This window comes from Sinocyclocheilus anshuiensis, unplaced genomic scaffold (genome assembly GCF_001515605.1).
Source record: "Sinocyclocheilus anshuiensis isolate Anshui unplaced genomic scaffold, SAMN03320099.WGS_v1.1 scaffold536, whole genome shotgun sequence".
NCBI lineage: Eukaryota > Metazoa > Chordata > Actinopteri > Cypriniformes > Cyprinidae > Sinocyclocheilus > Sinocyclocheilus anshuiensis.
The window spans coordinates 2,612,654-2,633,987 of record NW_015557179.1 but is presented as its reverse complement, the minus strand read 5'-3'; the positions used below and the strand labels follow the sequence as shown (position 1 = coordinate 2,633,987).

General features: G+C 36.9%; 1 protein-coding gene and 1 pseudogene across 1 annotated transcript; one reads left to right on the top strand and one right to left on the bottom strand.

Moving 5' to 3' along the window:
- Positions 1 to 11: 11 nt before the first annotated feature.
- On the bottom strand, positions 12 to 3,578 carry LOC107678524 (aldose 1-epimerase-like; annotated as a pseudogene).
- Positions 3,579 to 4,927: 1,349 nt separating this feature from the next.
- On the top strand, positions 4,928 to 20,768 carry LOC107678587 (atlastin-2-like). Its single transcript, XM_016473914.1, has 13 exons — positions 4,928 to 5,063; positions 8,922 to 9,262; positions 10,287 to 10,421; positions 10,510 to 10,614; positions 10,692 to 10,742; positions 10,825 to 10,881; positions 13,114 to 13,206; positions 13,283 to 13,421; positions 13,503 to 13,630; positions 16,734 to 16,790; positions 17,338 to 17,409; positions 17,763 to 18,194; positions 19,906 to 20,768. Exons 1-13 carry the CDS (start codon positions 4,991 to 4,993, stop codon positions 20,023 to 20,025), a joined length of 1,803 nt encoding a protein of 600 aa, XP_016329400.1. The 5' UTR covers positions 4,928 to 4,990; the 3' UTR covers positions 20,026 to 20,768.
- Positions 20,769 to 21,334: the final 566 nt, after the last annotated feature.

Below are 21,334 nucleotides of genomic sequence, written 5' to 3'. Positions count from 1 at the left end.
CTTTTGTAATTTCAGATCACTGAGAATGTGAAGCGTGTTGTGTGTGTGTAGGTCTCTCCTGGCCTCAGCAGAGCATCGGGAAAATGAGGCTGAGAAGAGACAGAGATCAGGTACATCTCATTAATTGAGGAACATAATGCCTTTCTCTTGGACTAAAGCAAACATACAGAATTATACAGAAAAAAAAAAATACAGCATTACATACAGACAAACAAGTACACACATATGACCTGTATTTTGGGGTTGGTAAGATTTTTTTAACGTTTCTGAAAGAGGTCTCTCATGCTCACAGAGGCTCTATTTATTTGATCGAAAATACAGTAATATTTTGAAATATTATTACAATTTAATAAAATAGCAGTATTAAAAATAAAATCTTACCGACCTCAAACTTTTTGCATTATCATGTGCCACCACTTTGTTTTGTCTGAATTAAAATGTACTTTTAATTCAGTTACCTGGTTAACAGCATCTGGCCAGTTTTGGGTCTCTAAACAGAAGGCACTGTGTTTGGAGTAAGCAGCTCCACCCTTTCCTTTCAATGTCCCATCCAGGAAGTTAGAGGTGTAGAACTGAACCCCAGGCTGTGTAGTGTTCACCTCCAGAACACGACCCGTCCCAGGATGCACCACTCTACTCAGACCAACACGTGCAGCCGTATTAATGCACATAAAGGGTAATCACGTGGGCTCAATAATCCAATTGAAATAACACAGGCTACCGTGCACATTTTCGCTCCAGTGGTGGATCACCAGGTAAACACAGACAGAAGTTATGATCAAAGCCTGGACCAGGCAGCTCTTCCAGTCTAGAGCCCAAGAGGACAAGCTTTCTCAGGTCAAACAGGGTCTTCTCCACAGGTTTCACCTCCCCTGTTACATTGTAACAAAACCATATTTGACAGGTTCTGGTTACAGAAGTTTAAAAGATCGAATTCTCTAAAATAAACAATGTGATAAAAATACCAGTCGGGATCATTGTATCATCCACAGGCAGGTACGACTCAGCTGAGATGGTCACCTCATGGTCGTAAATGTCTGGTGTCCCCTGCAGAATTTAGGATATGAAATATCATTTATTGATAGTAGGAATACACCTGTTGTGTCCACAAAAGTCGTGCAGCCTTTAACCATGCAGTGTAAGACGAGGTTTATAAACTGTGTCCTTGTAGCCCTACCTGTCCAGCCAGGTTGAAGTATGAATGGTTGGTGAGGTTGATGGGTGTAGTACGGTCAGTCTGTGCATGGTACAGCACACTCAGTGTGTTCTTCTCCAGCCTGTAGGTGACAGAAGCGTTTAGGTTCCCAGAATAACCCTCATCACCATCTGGACTGAAGTGACTCAGCTTCACTCCGTTATCCACTGCCTCTGGTCCACACGGCCTACAACACACAAACGCCCTTAATGCGATGCCTACAATCATGCCTGCTGACTCACATAACATAACATATAATGAAGCTTAATTCGGACCGAAAAGTACAGGAATGGTTTTCATTTCAGATTCATACATGTGTTTGTTTACCTTGTCAAAGCCCTTCAGTCCTCCATGCAGAGCATTGGGTCCATTGTTTATAGCCAGTTCATATTCCTTCTCATCTACCACAAACCGGCCCTTAGCAATGCAACCCGGCCAACCACAGCTCCAAAGTAGCGAGGGTTTGAGAGATATCCTAGAGTGAAATAAAGGGAATTAAGCATTATTTTCATTCTGTATATCCATAGTTAAGTCTAGTGATCGATATATCGATTAATAGGCCATCATTTGGTTATTCTGGGATCATCGGCCTATAACATAACCATAACTGCATGTCTGATTACAGGAGTGGTTCTCAACCTTTGGCCACAACAATATTCAAAGGCCTGACTCCTAGTAAATTACATTTCAAGAATTCAGAAGTTTAAAGAGTTGAATATTCTTTAGGCTTCCCTCACTTTTCCAATGAATTTGCATGACTTAAATGAAGAATTTTACAAATATTTTTACTCACAGTTTCTACCTGGTAAAATATTTCAGAGCTCGGCAAACAATTTCTAATTCTTAATAAAAGTGTCCATGGCATTTTTAAGATTTTATTCATTTACATTACTTTTCCAGGTCTAGAAATCACACTTTTTATATCCATATATTCATCATATATCATGTATCCAGGTTTTTCAAGACTGTAGGAATTTTGTTTGTTGAGGGGATGAATTCAAAGAAGAAATATGATTTTTTTAGTTGTTTAGCTTATTTTAAAGCTTGTTTTGACTTATTTAAAATCATCTGAAGTCTTCTTGAGGCTTACTTGGAAGTTTGCTGCAGATCCCCTGGTTAAGAACCACTTGTGTTTATTTCAGAAAAGTCTTTAAAAGTACACATCTGTTTTCAAAGATTTTTGCGAATTAAGTAAATATTGTGCATTTGTTCAATCAATTCTCTCAATTTGCATGCATTTGTAGGAATGTCTCATTGGCTTTATTAATATTACATCAGCTATCCTGCTTTCTAAATATTGGTACAATTAGTCTTTTAAAATCATAAATTGGTCGACAGTTAAGACTTTTTTCAGCAGCTTTTCTACTGTAGTTGGCACAGCTGCTGCGTCGTTCAGTGCTGTTTAATATGATATAGCCTACGTATAATATTTATAATCAGACTCTGATAATGGCTATACTGTTTCACATATTGCTGAGTGGCTCGGACTTTCTTTTTGAAGCAAACTCTTTGATAAAAACAAAATGTTTCAAATGTTTTAGACTGAATTAAAGAATATAAAAAATAAGATGTTTTATTTAGTTTGTTCTTTTTTAAAATACATTGATTTATTACAATTTTTTTATTGAAACATTTTATTTATTTTATTACTAAAATTAAATCCTTGGAAATGTTATCAAGTAAACATGTCTCCGAAATCCCTGGAAATGAAACAAATGAGTAAATTGCTGACATTCAGGAATAGTTTACGGCTATAAAATGAATGTGGATTCAACAGCTTGGATCAATTGGTATTTGGGAGAATTTCATAGGAAATGTCTTGACTAACTTACATAATGAAATGTTTTATCAACTGGATGTTCCACAAAACTAGAATTAATCTAAAAAAAAAAAAAAAGGAAATAAAAAAAAAAAATCTAATTGCTATTTAAGAGAAACAGCTGAGATATAACCGAATCATTATTGATTCTTCTCCTTTTTCTTTCTTTATTTCTGTACGGACGGTGGCCACATCTGGCGAGGAATAAGCAGAGAAATCGGTCGCAAACACCTGCCATGCACAATAACGAAACTCTTTCCGCCTCTGATTTCCCATGGACTTAATGCATGAACTTGCCTTCTAAATCATCGTATCCTAACACTATATCCGCGCTTTGGCCGCTGCGATCCGGTGTGCTGACGGACTTTATCCCGCAGCCCAGAGAGAGGAGCTCCACACTCACAGCGCCGGAGCGCAGGCTCCAGCTCTCCACGGGACCCGGTGCAGCGCCGCACTGCTCTTTACACACCTCGGTCATTCTCAAACAAGCCGTTTGCTCAGACAGGATTCACAGCTCCACCACTTAAATTAACGTTACAACACGGCAGTACAAATGACTACATCTTAAGTTAATAAACTACAAAGTACCGCCCACTGTGTCAGAATCCCTTCTATCAATTTCGAGTGAGTAAATAGAGTTTGCTGGTGTTGTACTGCCACCATCTGGATTGGAGCAGTACTGCGCATATATACATGTGGCCTGCTCTGATTTTGTAATATGCATGAACTTTAAACGTTGAAATTAAAATGCATTAAACTTATAAAATGTTTTTTTTTTTTTAAATCGCACGTTGCACATGAATAAAAACAATATTGAAAAAAGACATTGCAAAACAACATAGTTTTTTTTTTCTTTCAAAAATGAATTCCATCATAACAACTTATCTCCTGTCTTGTAATTATTAGCTGCTTTACTACATTAATAGTATAAAACAAAACAATCTGTGGGATTCGAAGAGATTGATCTAGACTACTAATTATAATGAAATTACAATAACTACGATACAATAATTACAATAACATTTGATTAATCTGTAATTATTGTATACAGTTGCTATTTGTTTTGTTTCATTTAGCAGTGCCATTTGCTGACAGCTTTCTTCGGTTTTTTTTTTTTTTTTTTTGCATTAATGAATTATTTTGTGACATTGTGACCTGGAGAGTTATAAAATCGGCAACATATGCAGATAGACTTTAAACGTGTCAGTCTAAAAATAGACCAGTCCTAGATATGCTGTGCCTCTGAGGGTTCCTCCTTTAGTATTCGGCCAATCACAAAGCACTGGATAGTTGGCCAATCAGAGCACACCTCGCTTTTCAGACCGATGAGCTTTGTAAAAATTGACGTGTTTCAGAAAGGCGGGGCATAGAGGAGTAACAATAATGCACAGTATGTGGAAAATAATGTGTTTTTTGAACCTTAAACCGTATAAACACATTTCATTACACCAAATACACAAAATAATGTTATTTTTAGCAGCATCATATGACCCCTTTAAATCTTCACACCTCTTTTGTTTCCTATCGTTTCGTTTCTCAGGGAAAATTTGCACAATGGCAAAGTCTGAGATCACTATAATGTTTTCTCTTTTTTGCCTTTCTTTTCTTTTCTTTTTTTTTAACCACGAATTTGTGTAAAACATGAAGACCATGTTCTCCAAAGAGATCCAAAGAGCATCGTTCTTCAGTGGAAGAAATCTGCCCATCTGAATAGTCACACAGTCAGTGCCTCAAATTGACCTTTTTACGTACTTTTTTGTTTATATATCATATTTTCTTGTAAGAGCTGCTCTCTTTTTTATTTTGTCATCCACACTGACGAACCCATCTTTGTTTCCCAAACATCTCCGAATGAGTACATTGAGTTGACATGTGGCCATAAAACTCCAAAAGAAGAAGAAGAAGTTGACATGTGTGCAGTCTGAGGGAAACTGGGGCTGCGCGACGTCACACAGCGAAGTTTGAGCAGATCCAAGATGGCGGAAGTCGGCGGCCCGAGGAGTCGGCATTTCTCAGCGACGAGACAGAAATGCCACAACTTTGCTGAAGGTGACAACCTCATTTCATGTCGTGTAGCATCGGAAAGCCCGTTCTTCACAAACTCATTTTGTTGTCCCGGTGCCTGTTCGTTAGTTTGCGTTAGTTGTGTTTTTAATGACCGGTTAAAAGTAAAGAAAACGCGACTTGAACTCGTGTTTTGTCTGGTCACGGTCGATTATTTCTGTATAAAATATAGTGAAATAGTGGTTCGATATCGCAGAGAAAAGGGTGGCAGATGGGCGATATAAAGCAGATATATATGATATCACACTATTTGATTTAAAGACAGTAAAATATGCATAACAATATATATATATATATATATATATATATATATATATATATGTTCCAGACCTTCAGCGCTTGTTGACGCGCGTCGCTGGCGTTAAAAGCCGCGTGAGAGTTGAGGTAGCTGTTAGTGGGACTACCTTGCAAACTTTGGAGCCAGTCTTTCTTATTTTCTCGCTTTGTCTCGGTCGTTCCGTATGCGTTATGCATTAAACTCCAATATTATGGAGACTCGTGAGTGGAAGTGTATTTGTGAGTTCTGTTCGATAATTTCAGAAAGTATTTCACTGAATTCACCAGCTGCTTTGTGATTGACGATCTCGTCCACGAGCCACTGGGAACTAATGCAACTTTGGTATCTACATTCATACGAGTTGTGCTTCTCGCATGCTCTCTTTAGCTGTAGGGTGATGGATGATGTCCTGTATGCCTGTGTGCTTAGTCTCAGAACTTACCAGGGTAATTTGCCATGTAAATTTACCTTTACTTAGGGCTTGGCTGTTGTGTACAGTAAATCAACATGTGGTGATGTTGAAGTGCGCAGGACAATTATATTAAGTTATCTTTTATCTGTGCAAGTATGTCAGTCAGTTTATGAACCGATAAGACATAAGCAGGTGGTTATTGTGTTAGATGTTGGTGTCTGATTTGTATGTCTTGTCTGTCTGAAGTTATGTATCTGAGTTTGTGGTCCACATCAATGATAGTTGGCCTTTAAAAGGCTTATAACGATGTTATACTTTACCTGTTATTAGTTTTTAAAGATGGCAACAATTCTACTTTGGATTTAATCAGAGCAAACACAAATATTACAGAATTATGTATGTTAGTAGCACTTTAAAGTTTCAGTTATCAAAATTAGTTAACTAAATTAGTTAACACAAACTTGCAATGAACAATACTTCTACAGAATTTATAATTCTTCAAGTTTACTTAAACATTTAATGTTACATGTTTCAAATCAATTTTTTCATTTTAGTATTTAACATTAGCACTGTGAATAACAACAACGAACAACTGTGTCTTTAATTTAACTTAAATTAAGAGATAATAAATAAATGATTAATTAATATATTGTTCTTATTAGCCAATGCATTACCTTACAAATGCAACCTTATTGTCTTGGTATCCTGTATCATTCCTGGCATAAGGAAGAGGTTTATTTAATATTATCGTATTTTTAGTCAGCTCCTCTTTTAACAACATCACACAAACTCTGGTGAGTTGTACATCATTACGTAGTCATGCTATATTAACGTTTTAATATATTATGTCAATTAAGTTTTTATATAGGCCTAAATTGATAAACAGTTCTGGGTAGTAACTAAATACATGTAATCTGGATTAAGTAATCAGATCCAAAAATGAAGTACGGTGACGCATTGCTGCCACACACATATTATTTTTTCCACTCAATTATGTCGTAATAACGAGATATGTTGTTTTAACAAAAAGAAATAAAGAGATTTTCTAATAGGCTAATAATAATAATAATAGCCTAATAATAATGATAACAACAACAACAATAATAATAATAATAGCCAAATAATAAGAATAAGAATAAGAATAATAGCCTAATAATAATAATAATAATAATAATTATTATTATTATTATTTCGTTCTGTTTGAAAACGAGCAAACGAAAATTAAGCTAGATTTTTCGTAGGCCTATTTTTGTTCGTGGGTAAACAAATGAGCTTATGCTTCAATATTTGTTTCACATGCGTGGGCAGCTTTGATACTTTAGTCTGGTTATATATTAATTATGTATTAGTGATTATATATTATTAAATTATATCTTTAGCTGAACCAAGCCGTGCATAGCACCGCGCATCGCGTTCTTCTTATGGGTAAAATTCCAGGCTTTGCTTTATACTGAAGGAATAGGCTGTTGCGCCTGGGTGTGAGCATGTTTTTTACGAGAAAATATGTCGTTTTTTACGAGAAAATATGTCGTTTTTTACGAGAAAATATGTCGTTTTTTACGAGAAAATATGTCGTTTTTTACGAGAAAATATGTCGTTTTTTACGAGAAAATATGTCGTTTTTTACGAGAAAATATGTCGTTTTAACGAGAAAAGATGTCGTTTTAACGAGAAAACATCTCGTTATTACGAGAAAAGATGTCGTTTTAACGAGAAAAGATGTCGATAAAACGACATTAAATCTCGTTATTACGACATAACTGAGTGGGAAAAAAAAATGTGTGTGGCAGCAATGCGTCACCGTAATTAAGCACTTTTAATTAGATTACATTTTTAAAACGGTCATAATCAGATTAGTTACTTTTTATGGATTACATGGTTACATAATATTCACATAATGGCAGTTTTCCTCTTAAATTTTCCTTTCTAAATGAACCTACTACTTATATACATGAGACACTTGTCTTCATCATATTCAGTGACCTTCACTAATTATTAATTTTGGAAATCTGGATAAAAATATTTCAAACCAGGAAGACTTTGGCGTTGCAATGTCATGTTTTAATGTTTATTAATGTTTGCTCATATAATGCAGGGATTCCTCCTAAGGGTTTTTTTTTTTTTGTGAGCCGAATCCCTTTGACCTTAAATATTTAGTCCCCTTGAGATTTCAAGAATTTAACAGCATATTTGCATGTTCATTCATGGTATTAGCCAATTATTCAGTCTGGCCAACATGAGAGCGTCATAAATCTGAATTGACCTGTACTTGCAGCAGTTTTGAATGGACTGTGCCCTCTCCAGTGTGTCCTTGTTGTGTGTTTGCTCACACTGACACTGCTTGACTCTGTTCCAGTGGCTCTGCTTGGCTGGCCGTGAGCCTGAGGAGACTACAGCGAAGGGGAGAGAGGGTGTTTGTTTTGTGTTACATGTGTCTTAACCCGAGGACAAAAATGACCAAATTTAGCCCTGTGGCCGAAGGGATCTAGGCTTATCGCAGCTCATGGATAAAGTGCATGGGGTTAAAACGGAGACCCACACTCCTGGAATAGAAAGCAGTAATGAGCTGCTAGTGAAGTGCTGAAAAGCAAAGCTGCAAACGTTAGAAAACCCATGTCTGATCATCAAGGACTGGGTCTCAGTGTGTGGATTTTTCTCATCCATGCTTTTTTGGCTGTTTTGGCCAGTATTGCACAACAAAAGAGGACATTGTGACAGATGCTGAAGCTGCAACAATATATATTGTTTTTAAATATGTAAAATTATTTAAATGTACCAATTACCAGTGTTATTTTAGTATTATTTGTTATATATAATGTTATAGTTTTATTAATATTTTGAAATAGCTTTTATTTTTATATTTTAAATATATTATATAAATATATATATATTTTTTTAGTAATTTATGTGCTACTTATGTGCTTACTATTTAAATTTAATTTATTTCCATATTAATTTTGGTTCAGTTTTATTTTTTCAGTTAGTAATTTTAGTGCTTCAACTTAGAGAATGAAATGTGAAATTTTAAGTTTTTCCATCTAATATTTTTATTTTATTTTATTGTAGCTTTATTGCAGTTAACAAAATGTTTTTAATAGTTGTAGTTAATGATAATAACCTTTCAAAATTAAATTATCCTGTTTTTTCCTTACAGATATGACCGGTGTGGAAGATGTTCCATTGTGCCGCCCCGTTGAGGTGATGAGCTCACTGGAGGCTCAACGCAGCTCTGATACTAATGGAGTGGAACCGTGTGCTGTAGAGGAAGAGCTTGAGCCGGAGGAGGACTCGGTTCCTGAGGGGGCTCGACCCATCCAAATTGTAATCACCAACGAGGACGATCATAAGTTTGAGTTGGATGCTGCTGCATTGGAAAAAATCCTGATGCAGGAACATGTCAAGGATCTCAGTGTGGTTGTGGTGTCTGTAGCTGGCGCCTTCCGCAAGGGAAAGTCCTTCCTGCTAGACTTTATGCTGCGTTACATGCATAATCAGGTTAGAACGAACCCTCTTCTACTGATGTAAGTGTATGAGTAGCTGAAAAATGGACATAATATAAGATTTTAGATTAAAATGTGTATATTTTTTAAATGAGAAATTGTATTGAATTGAATTGTTTTTAGTATGATGCAACTAGTCACATTCTTTTTTTTTTCTCCATTTTTAATCTTCTTTTAATTCACTTTAGTCATATTTTAAAAGCTTATATTTCTTATTTAATTCCTTTTGGGTTTCTAAATATTTTTCAAGAGTCCTCAAAACATTGCTTCAAGAATTGAGGAGAAAATTGTGTTGATCTTAACTGAGTAAATTCTTTATTCAGTCATTAATGTAGTTCCTAATTAGATAGTAGAGAGTATTTCTATCCCCATTTTAAGTTTCTATATTTCACACGTTGAGAAAAATAGCATATTTTATCGTTTAGGTGCAAAGTCTGTCTTTTACTAAGCAAATGGCTAATGTACAGGGAAAACACATGTAGTTCCTAATTAGATAGTAGAGAGTATTTCTATCCCCATTTTAAGTTTCTATATTTCACACGTTGAGAAAAATTGCATATTTTATCGTTTAGGTGCAAAGTCTGTCTTTTACTAAGCAAATGGCTAATGTACAGGGAAAACACATAATGACTAGCACATGCATTATGTTTCCCTGTTTTTACAACAGCTATAAACACTATAACAATATACAAAATAACACAGCTAAATTGTGAGGAAAAAGAAAGTATTGTCCCTTTTTCGTGAGGATAGTAAAACTACAATTCAACTACCCATATGCATTCAAATATGTGAATTATGAGAGCTCTCACACATCTGTTAAAAATAAGTCTGAATTATCTGAATTATCATTCCTGAGAACAAATTCCTGATGACTCCTATCATTGACATGTCTTAACTTGTGGGCTGCGTCTTGCGTGTATAAAACCAGCTAAGTCACATGGATGTGAGCATGCATGCTTTGTTAGGTACATCTCAGGACATTCACATGAACATTGTCCTTTGTCTATGTGTCTTTGCAGTCATCTGAGTCATGGATGGGAGGAGACGATGAGCCGTTGACTGGTTTCTCCTGGAGGGGAGGCTGTGAGAGAGAGACTACAGGAATCCAGGCCTGGAGTGAGGTGTTTGTTGTGGAAAAGGAAGATGGAACTAAGGTGGATAGCCGTTCACTTGAAGATATGTATTATGTCACTGTCAAGATATGTTGACTGTGTGATAAAACTAATCTCTGTGTGTCTGAAGGTGGCTGTTCTGTTGGTGGACACTCAGGGAGCCTTTGACAGTCAGTCCACCATCAAAGACTGTGCCACAGTTTTTGCTCTGAGCACCATGACCAGCTCTGTGCAGGTGTGTTGAGGCACATTAGTGGGGGTTAAATAATCATATTAGCATATTAAGTGACCAAAAAATCATGTTTGTTTTAGGTTTATAATCTTTCTCAGAATATCCAAGAAGATGATTTGCAGCATCTCCAGGTAACAACTTTCTTTGTTGGTGTACATTGTTAGTTAATGTTAATAGTGTGTGTGGGACAGTAACATCATGCATCTTTTATAGCTTTTCACAGAATATGGTCGACTTGCAATGGAGGAGATCTATGAGAAACCATTTCAGGTAGAAAAGCTGATCATTTCCATGCTGGCCACAAATCAACCTGCATAAGTGACAAAAATTGACACACATGCCTTATATACAGATATAAAAAATACCTCAAAGGGAAATTTACAACCATTATTGAAGAATCAGATCATTTGTTTTGATGAGTTGTATTGCTGTGTATGTTTAAAAAACAATTCTGGCGGGCAAATTCTGACTTTTAATAAAAATGTATAAATTCAGACATACACTGGTATACATTTATATATATATACAGTGGAGATCAAAATTAGAGAACAATTTATGAACACTTGATTTATTCAGAAATAATGTAATCTTCATCGTTCAAATTTGAAGGAAGTTTAGTTGTGGCTATACCTTGCTAGTAGAACAGTGTTTACAAAACAACCAAGGCACTTCAACAAAAACCCATTATTTTGTGGAAAACACAGTGATGTTTTAAAGACAGTGAAGTGTAGAGGCCCTTGCTTTGAATGACTTCAGCACATCTGCGGCCACAGAACATCACTAGTCTCTCACGCTGCTCTGGTGAGATCTTGGTCCACTCTTCTTCCAGTCTCTTCCATAGTTTGGTAAATGTAGTTGGTTTCTTAGCCATAACTTTGTCACCAAGGATTTTCCAGAGATTTTTAATCGGGTTTTCAATACCCTGCCATGTATCTGTATAAGAGGCCCAACTCCTACTGCAGAAAACATCCCCAAAGCATGACACTTCCTCCTCCACCTTTCTTTATGCACTCAGGCACAAAAAGTATGCTTGTTTTAGTATATTTCTTAGAAGCTTAACAAAGCATATATTTATTACCAAAGTACTTCTAGTATACTTTTTAAAAATATATTAAAATGCAATTCAATACATTAATGTAGTTCAAGTAAGCATGTTGGGAGTACAATTGTACTAAAAATATACTATCTGAATTTCAAGTAAATTTTTAAATAAATTTAAGAGTACTTCTTTTTCACCTGGGTACCCTGTTCATCGAAACATCCGAACTGGTGAGCAATTCCAGCTGCAGTGTTGAACCAATTCACCATTGAGAGTCCGCATTATCCTGTCTTCTTGTGCATTTGTCTTACATGGACAACTAGGCTTTTGGGGGGACTTGAATGAATTAGTGTCATTGTAAAGCTGCAATATTTGAGAAATCACAGATTTCAGAACTTCTCTTGCAGTGGCTGAAAAGGTCGCCCCTTTGGCCTTCATCTGGACCGCCTCCTGTTGCAGGGTTTCAGTCACCTTAGAACGGCCTGCCATCTTGCAATCTCAGTAAAAATTAGAGGAATGCTGCCAGATAAATAGGGTTTGTTAATAGGAAATTAGCACCAGGTGCCATACACCACCACATAACTTGGAGGTATCTGTAAGTGTTCTCTAATTTTGATCAGAGTTCTTTTTCAAATATCTCATTTAAATTTTTTATACTGTGCTTCAGAATACAATTAATTTATGAAATTAACTGCCCTCCTGTTAGGATAATTTCAAATAGGACCAAGCAGCGACCTTGAAATGTAGGAAATTATGTGTGTGTATAATAATATTATTATTATTTTATTCAGCAAGGACACATTAAATTGATCAAAAGGGACAGTAAAGACATTTGTAATGTTACAAAAGATTTATGTTTCCAGCAAATGCTGTTCTTTTAAATGTTTTATTTCTTAAATAATTCTGGGAAAGATGTTTTTCCATAAATATAAGCACTACAACTGTTTTCAACTTTGATAATAAGAAGTGTTTCTAGAGCAGCAAATCATCATATTAGAATAATTTCTGAATGATCATGTGACACTGAAGACTTGAGTAATGATGCTGAAAATTCAGCTTTACCATCACAGGAATAAATGACATTTTATTAGTAAATAGAAAACATTTAAATTAATAATAATATTTAATAACATTACAGTTTTTACTGTATTTTGGTCAAATAAATGCAGCCTTGGTGGCCATAAAAGACTTTTTTCAAAAAAGTCTGATGTGATGAAAAAATCATACCATTACCATACATTTTCATACCAAAACTATTCACTATGAAATACTGTTAATTCTGAGGGATAATTTTCTTTATTCTCTGATAGAAAATAAATGAGCTATTTCCTGAATAAACTGGGCATCTGAGCAATTGCCACATCATTGAGATGCATTTTGTTTGAAAAAATGGTTGTCCATGTTTTTTTCTAATTTGTGGGAATAAACCTTCAGCTTCACGTTTCTTCTTTACTGTATTCCAGAAACTATTGTTTCTGATCAGAGACTGGTGTTACCCCTACGAGCATGGGTATGGGCTTAAAGGAGGGAATTGCTTCTTGGACCGGAGACTACAGGTGAGATGAAGCACAGATGAACACGGCTTCACCATGTTGAACGGAGTGTGAGTTATGTTTAATTTGTTCTCTGTAGGTGAAGCAGAATCAACATGAAGAGCTACAGAATGTTAGGAAACATATTCACAACTGTTTCTCCAGCATAGGCTGCTTTCTGCTGCCACATCCAGGTCTGAAGGTGGCCACCAACCCTCACTTTGATGGCAGACTGAGAGGTCAGTATGGATTTTCTCTCAGACACAGACATGCACATGCACATCTCAACTCTAGGCTCATCATAAACTTTTTTGGAGCAGACATTGATGATGAGTTCAAGAAGGAGCTGCAGAATCTAGTGCCTTTACTGCTGGCACCAGAGAACCTGGTAGAGAAAGAGATCGGTGGAGCTAAAGTCACGTGCAGAGACCTGCTGGAGTACTTCAAGGTCAGATATGATTAGTTGAGCTGTAATAACAGCTGTAAACACACATCAGATCAGGTCAAACTGAAGAGGCTCTATTCAAGTGTTCCTGGAGTTTTGTGCAGCAAATGATGCAAGTCTTTACTGATATTAAAGCAATAAACATCTATTTCATAAAAATCAGTTACAAGTGATGCACTGAAATTTTGGCCACTGAAAATTATCAGCCAAAAATGGCATTTTCAGTTTTTGGCCAAAAAAGAGACGAAATATAAGCCGAACATTTATGGCACGCCGCACCGCCCAGCAGTGTTCAGCGCTAGAGGGTGACTCGGGAGTGGATTTTCAAACCTCTCCCGTCCCACTCCCACAAAAAAAAAATCCCGTCCCGTCCCAATCCCGGATGAATGACTCCCATTCCCTCCCACTCCCGTGTTGTGTTTTTTTTGGCCGGAATCTGTCAAGTTACAGTAAAAAAAAAAATACAGTACAGATCACAGCATGCCCACTTTAGCTGAATAAAAATCCCAAATTTTGTTTTTTGTTATTTTATTGAACTGAAAGCCAGCTTAAACAATGCACAGTGTGCATTGCACACACATTAAATTTCATGTAAATCATCCATGCTAACACATGTTTTCTAGGGCTGTGCAAAAAAATCGAATGTGATTTTCGTGCGCATCTCAAGCTACACAAAATCGCGTTCATAATCTGCAATGAATCGCCTGCGATTTTGAACGTGATTTTGCGTATCTTGTCAGTGATCTATGGCTCTGTGTAGTAAATGCCGCTCCATCTGAAAGCACGTGCTGGAGATTTACTACTAATCACAGGAGCGCCTTTACTGACGAGATGTGCATGAAAATCGCATTCGATTTTTTGCACTGCCCTAACGTTTTCTATTTGAATTTTTTTCATGTGAAAATAGACATTTCACTCTCTATAGATGTATTTTTCATACACAGAGTTTCGAAGTTTATCGCTCAAGTTGACATGACCGAGACGGCAGAAAGCGCATCCTGTTTGCTTTAATTATTTTACAGAAGCGCAACGTTTCGTTGTTATTCTGAGTGCACACAAATAAAAGTAGAGTGTTTACAGATTTTAAAGATGTATTACTTTTATCTGTATGACCAAAAATTACGGAATATTTTAAGAGCAAGTGAGCGCGCCGGCGCCTCCATCTGTCCCGCAGTGAGCGCTGCTGTTCAGCTTCCACACAGACACTTGAATAGCGCACATTTCTCTAGGTTAACATTAGCTTGAGCGGCCATGTAAAGTTGTTACGACATACATCGTTTAGATGAAAAGCCATATTTGAGGTCGTTGAATGATAGGTGGGCGTTTGGGTGTCCCGCCCAATGTATTACCACATAGACCAGCCGTTAATTATCTGTCCGTCACGTACTGCGTACGTCATTCACTTAACCAGCCACACAAAAGCAAACAGGAGGAGAGCATAAAGAGACAGGGCAACTAGAATTGAGTTCAAAATTAAAATATACAGTTTATAGTTTATTTATATAAAAGGTATATTTGTGTATAAAGTTAGGTATCATAGTGTTATTACGATTCCCGGTCCCGCCCACTCCCGCTGACAGCCCACGATAACAATATCGTGCATATTCATTACCGTGATATATCGCATTACCGAATACCAGCACAAGTCTACTATAAATATATTTATCATACATGGAGTTTCGAAGTTTCTCGCTCAAGTTCACATGACCGAGATGGCAGTAAGCATCCTGTTTGCTTTAATTATTTTACAGAAGCGCAACGTTTCGTTGTTATTCTGAGTGCACACAAATAAAAGTAGAGTGTTTACAGATTTTAAAGATGTATTACTTTTATCTGTATGACCAAAAATTACGGAATATTTTAAGAGCAAGTGAGCGCGCCGGCGCCTCCATCTGTCCCGCAGTGAGCGCTGCTGTTCAGCTTCCACACAGACACTTGAATAGCGCACATTTCTCTAGGTTAACATTAGCTTGAGCGGCCATGTAAAGTTGTTACGACATACATCGTTTAGATGAAAAGCCATATTTGAGGTCGTTGAATGATAGGTGGGCGTTTGGGTGTCCCGCCCAATGTATTACCACATAGACCAGCCGTTAATTATCTGTCCGTCACGTACTGCGTACGTCATTCACTTAACCAGCCACACAAAAGCAAACAGGAGGAGAGCATAAAGAGACAGGGCAACTAGAATTGAGTTCAAAATTAAAATATACAGTTTATAGTTTATTTATATAAAAGGTATATTTGTGTATAAAGTTAGGTATCATAGTGTTATTACGATTCCCGGTCCCGCCCACTCCCGCTGACATTTTTTCCTGTCCCAATCACGTGATTAATAGTGATTTTGTTTCCCATCCCGCGGGATTCGTGAAAAAATGTCAGCCTCTATTCAGCGCACAGGTTTCACTCTCCCTCTATCTGTCGTCACTGCGCAGTGTGACGCTCCGCTCAATAATCCGATCTATGAATGTGCCTTCTGTTGAGTTGCTCACGGTCCATGCGGACGCCCCACTCATGTACCGCTCATGCTCACCGGAAAAGCAAAGTCCGCTCAAATAACGCGCCAACAGTACATTTCAATGCAGTACTTGTTCCTGTTTGCAATAGCGCTACGCTACTGTGCTGTAACATGGTGTAGTACAGCTGTACTAAGCAACGCTGGTAAAATGACGCTACCCTCACGTGACGCTCACATGCTCTGATAATAATAGCTCTGTAAGACTTTACACCATCGAGTACTTGTAATAACTTCTGATTGTGATCTAAAGTTGATTTCGATTCTACAATAGGCAGACATGCACTCTTTGTATGTTTTATAATGGATTGAATGCTACACTGGCTTATCATTTGTCATAAACATCCTTTATTGTTATGACAATACCTTGAGTTGCATAAAAACACATACGCGTCATATGAATACGAATATGAGCGTCATCGCACGCAGTTGTCAAGCAACATTAATGTAGAGTTGAGTTGTTGTAAGATCACTGTTGTGCTTTTTATAATGTCATTGAACATGGCTCATCCAATCAGATTGTATTTCCAGAACATGTTCTGCTTTATGAACATCCAGTATAAGACAAATGTTTATTTTCCTCGTTTGTAGGCGTATATTCAAATCTATCAAGGGGAGGAGCTTCCACATCCTAAATCCATGTTGCAGGTGTGTTACTCTCAATCTTTAATGTCACCTACAGTGTTGTTCAAAAGTTTAAAGAAATCAGAAATGCAGTAAAAACAGTAATATAGTGAAACATTTAAAATTATTTAATTTAAAATGACTGTAACAATAATGTTTTCCATTTGAATATATTTTATTCCAGTGACGCAAAGCCAAATTTTCAGCATCATTACTCCAATCTTAAGTGTCACATGATCCTTCAGAAATCACTCTCATATGCTGATTTGTTGCTCTAGAAACATTTCTTATTATTAACAATGTTGTAAACAGTTGTGCAGCTTAATGTTTGTGGAAACTGATCATTTTTTCATGATTCTTTTGAATAGAAATTTCAAAGAGCAGCATTATTGAAAATACATTTTTAGTAACATTATACATGTTTTTACTGTCACTTTTGATTATTTTAATCTGTCCATGCTGAGTAAGTGTAAATCGCTTTCAAAAAAATATAATAATCTTACTGAACCCAAACGTTTGATTGGTAGTCTATATGAAAGTGTTAAATGCCCACTGTGCCTCTTTTACTCAGGCAACTGCTGAAGCGAACAACCTGACAGCTGTCGCTGGAGCGAAATACACTTATAACAGAACCATGGAGCAGGTAGAGTTACTTTGAGCTGCTAGTTTTTTCATCTGTTTGACAGAAACATGCATATAGACCAATTGGAAGTGGTGTGAGCAAAATGCATGGTTCTTTATTTTCTAAATGGATCATGAATGGAGAGGGACCTCGGTTCTCTTTAAATATAGCAGGAGCATGACGTGAGATGAGCTAGCCTATATAACTGAAAATAACTTGAGGCCATTGCACCTAGAATAGTAGGTTTGGCCTAGATAACTCAAAATACAGAGATGCCTGTAATGGTTTAATCGTTTCTGCAATACATGCATCTGGTGATTAGAAAGATTAGGAAAAGGTTTTGAGCTTATATTTTTGTTGTGTGTATGTCACAGGTATGTGGAGGTGACAAACCATACATCGCCCCTGTTGATCTTCAGCGCTATCATGAAGAGTTTAAGAAAACCTCCGTTCAACAGTTCAGCGCAGTGAAGAAAATGGGCGGCGTGGAGTTCAGTCAGCGCTACCAGCAGCAGTTAGAGACCGAGCTGGATGAAGTGTACACGAATTTTGTGAAACACAATGAAAGCAAGAACATTTTCTATGCAGCGAGAACTCCAGCCACCCTGTTTGCCATCATGTTTGTTACCTATATGGTCTCCACTGTAACAGGTTTCGTTGGCCTATCGGTAATCGCGGCTCTGGCCAATCTGGTGATGGGGGTGTCGCTGCTGTCGTTGTGTGCCTGGGCGTATGTCAGATACTCAGGAGAGTATCGAGAAGTGGGTGTGGCAATAGACCTCGTAGCAGAGGCCCTGTGGGAACAGGTGAGTTATGCTTCCTGGATGTTCTTCCACATGTTGGTTGGGTCCATGCTACAATATCCCACCCATCACATTGTTTCAACTGCTTCCTGTTGTCTTTTGTGTTCATCCCATTCTATAAACCATTCACTTCTAGTTCAGCTCTCACCTCACCTCTCGTTCAGATTCATTGGCTGATTCATTCAGTGACCATTTCTTCATATTACATAAATATGCCAGCAGGTGGTAATAGTGCCGTGCTGCTCTGGAGCGAGGGATTTCAGTGAATGAGAAATCAATGGATTACGAGAACGATTCGTTCACCTAAAAGATTCGTTCAAAAAGAATGATTCGTTCACGAACTTAACCACTAAGTCTTGTCATAACCTCAATTTCTAAAGGTGGGAAAGTCATTTGATGGCACTTGTCAAGAGGGCAGCGTTGTCCCAGGCCCTGAGACGATGGGGGCCCATCAAGCTCATATATAGTATAACTTACTTATGGAGCCCAGGCAGCAGGGGGCCCAACCAATGAACATTTTGTCCCAGGACCTATGAATTTTAGAACCAGCACTGATTCTAAAGCCTGGTTTTCTTCCTGTGCCCTAATAGGAGTTTTAAGATTTGGCGTGATTTATATTGAGTTCACATTGTTGCATTTGTCTATATTATTCTTAACGGAGGTGCTTTTCTGGGACTGCATTAGTCTTGGAATTATACTATAGAGTTTTGTGTTTCTTGATCATTTTTATGTGGTATTAATATTTCTCTTTTTTTGGGTTAAAAGGCTAGATCGCCCACAAAAGAAAAGTGTAATGTACCCTTATTTCAAACCCATAAGATCTTCGAAACCGAAATGAGAAATATTTTGAATGAAACCTGAGAGATTTCTGTTCCTGCCATTGGAAGTGCACTTTACCAAAATTAGATTAGATTTTCAGTGGAGGGTCAGAAATCTCTCAGGTTTCATTAAAAATCTGTTTTGTATTTTGAAGATGAAAGTAAGTCGTATGGGATTGGATCAACATGAGGCTCATTAAATGTTTTTGGGTGAACTATCCTTTTAAAGGATTTGAAACACACATCTGATCTAAAGACCAGGATTCTCATCCTCTTGGAAAATCTGGAAGTATCAAGGAATTTATTTGTTCCAGACATAAACAAAGATATAGAAGTGAATCAAATCTCATGGACATTTTTTATGTATTAAATATGTTTTTTTTTTTTTTTTTTTTTAAATCATCAACTGCTGTTTTATCAGCTAGACTTGCTCTTTGTGAGTGCAATTTTTATACAATTATTAAAAATCCTTACATACAATAATTGCAAATGACTGGAAAAGTCATGGAAGGTTAAAAATTTGAGGAGCGGTGTGTTTGATGAGGTTACTTCAAACAACCAAGACTTGGATGGATGTTAAAGCAGCACTATGTAACTTTCTCTGTGTTCAAAATTTGCAAACTGTATATAATGAGTGAGTACATCATGAATTAATCTTCCAAACCGTGTTTTTGTCTATTCCGCGGGATGTGTGCAGTTCTGTTTATTAACCGCTAGAGCGCCAAAAGTTACATAGTGCTGCTTTAAAAGAGGTGTATAGCTAGGGATTTGACCCCTCTGACCTGTAAACAACCACCCAGAACACCCTAGCAACCACTTGGCAACAGGCTAAAACTGTTCAGACAAGCAGCATTCAAGTTTTTATTGTTGTTTTTCCCCTTCCTTGTTGATTCTAGGTGCTGAAGCCACTTACTGAGCAGTACATGGAAGAAAATGTCCGACAGACTGTTGTGAACTCTATAAGAGCCACGCTAACAGATCAGGTGACACAAACTACAAAGTTGAAGACCAACTGACAGTTTGCTGTGCTTTATCTGCCCCGTGTTTGAACAATCACTGCTTTTATGTTGTGTAGTTTTTGTGATGTTTGGTCATGTAGACTCTAACCAAAGTTTACAGCATCATTTACCCTGACCAATATACACACCGACATGCTGACTGACACTATAACAGCGACGGACATCAGTACAAATGCTTCGGGTTTAATCATCAGGTATACATGCAGCTTTGGATTGCTCTTGCTTTGAGGGATTATTCAGGGAAGCACTACAAATGTTTTACAATCTGAAAGTTTTAATCCTTTATGTGCTTAACGGTTGAATTACTGCTCTCAGTGGATGATCCGTAGCATTTTTCATTTTGCCTTCTAGCACAGTTACTCAGTGTGAAAACGTGATAGCATTTTTGCTGGATTTCTTGTGAGGTATTTTTAGAGCCTTTAAGGAATGCTAAAGTTGTAAATCCATCCATGACACCCCTCAATCGGGCCTCTTTCTGTACAGTTTTGTTTTAGACTGTATCATAGTTTCATGCATGTAAATGAGTGTACACATATCAGCTGTAGATCACAAGAGGATTTAATGTACAATATTTTGAGATGAGTATGAATGTGACGCTGTATTTGCGTTTTGTTGTACTATTGAGCACCTTTCATTGTGCAGTCTTCTGACACATGGGAGTGCTCATGAGAAGACTTGATTTGTCAAGTCTTTTAAGGTTATGCATGTAATTTATTTTTTAAATGATTAAAATATTTTTAAAAATTGTGTTTCTGGCTCCTACAGGATTATTTAAGAAGCTATTTGTTATGATTTTGCATATAAAGCGCAAAAAAAACCAACTTTACAGTAAGCTTCAATATGGTAATGTTAATTTTTGTATCCAAGTTAAAAATTTACATTGTGTTAAGAACAACATTAAATAAACTTCAACTATTAACCTAGATTACGGTTGTTAACAATTGTTAGGACCCATTAATTTTTCAAAACTTCACACAGCGAGTACAACAGCTGTTTGTGAGCTAAAACTTTGGCACAAAATGCATTCAGTGACTACATCTTTCATATTACATGAGTTTTTCTCACTCAGAAACAACAACCACCAAAACTCAATGTACCTACAGGCCAATTTGCTATGCAATATTTCTACAGTAATATGATACTGAAATGTATTACAAATCTAAAAATGAAATGCTATCAAAACAGATTTAGCTGAACACCTACACAGGTGTTAGTCTTTCAATTCATTATCATCTATACAAAAGGGAAAACAGAATAATTTTGTACTGTAATGACACTATGGACCATGTTACATATAATGGTTGAT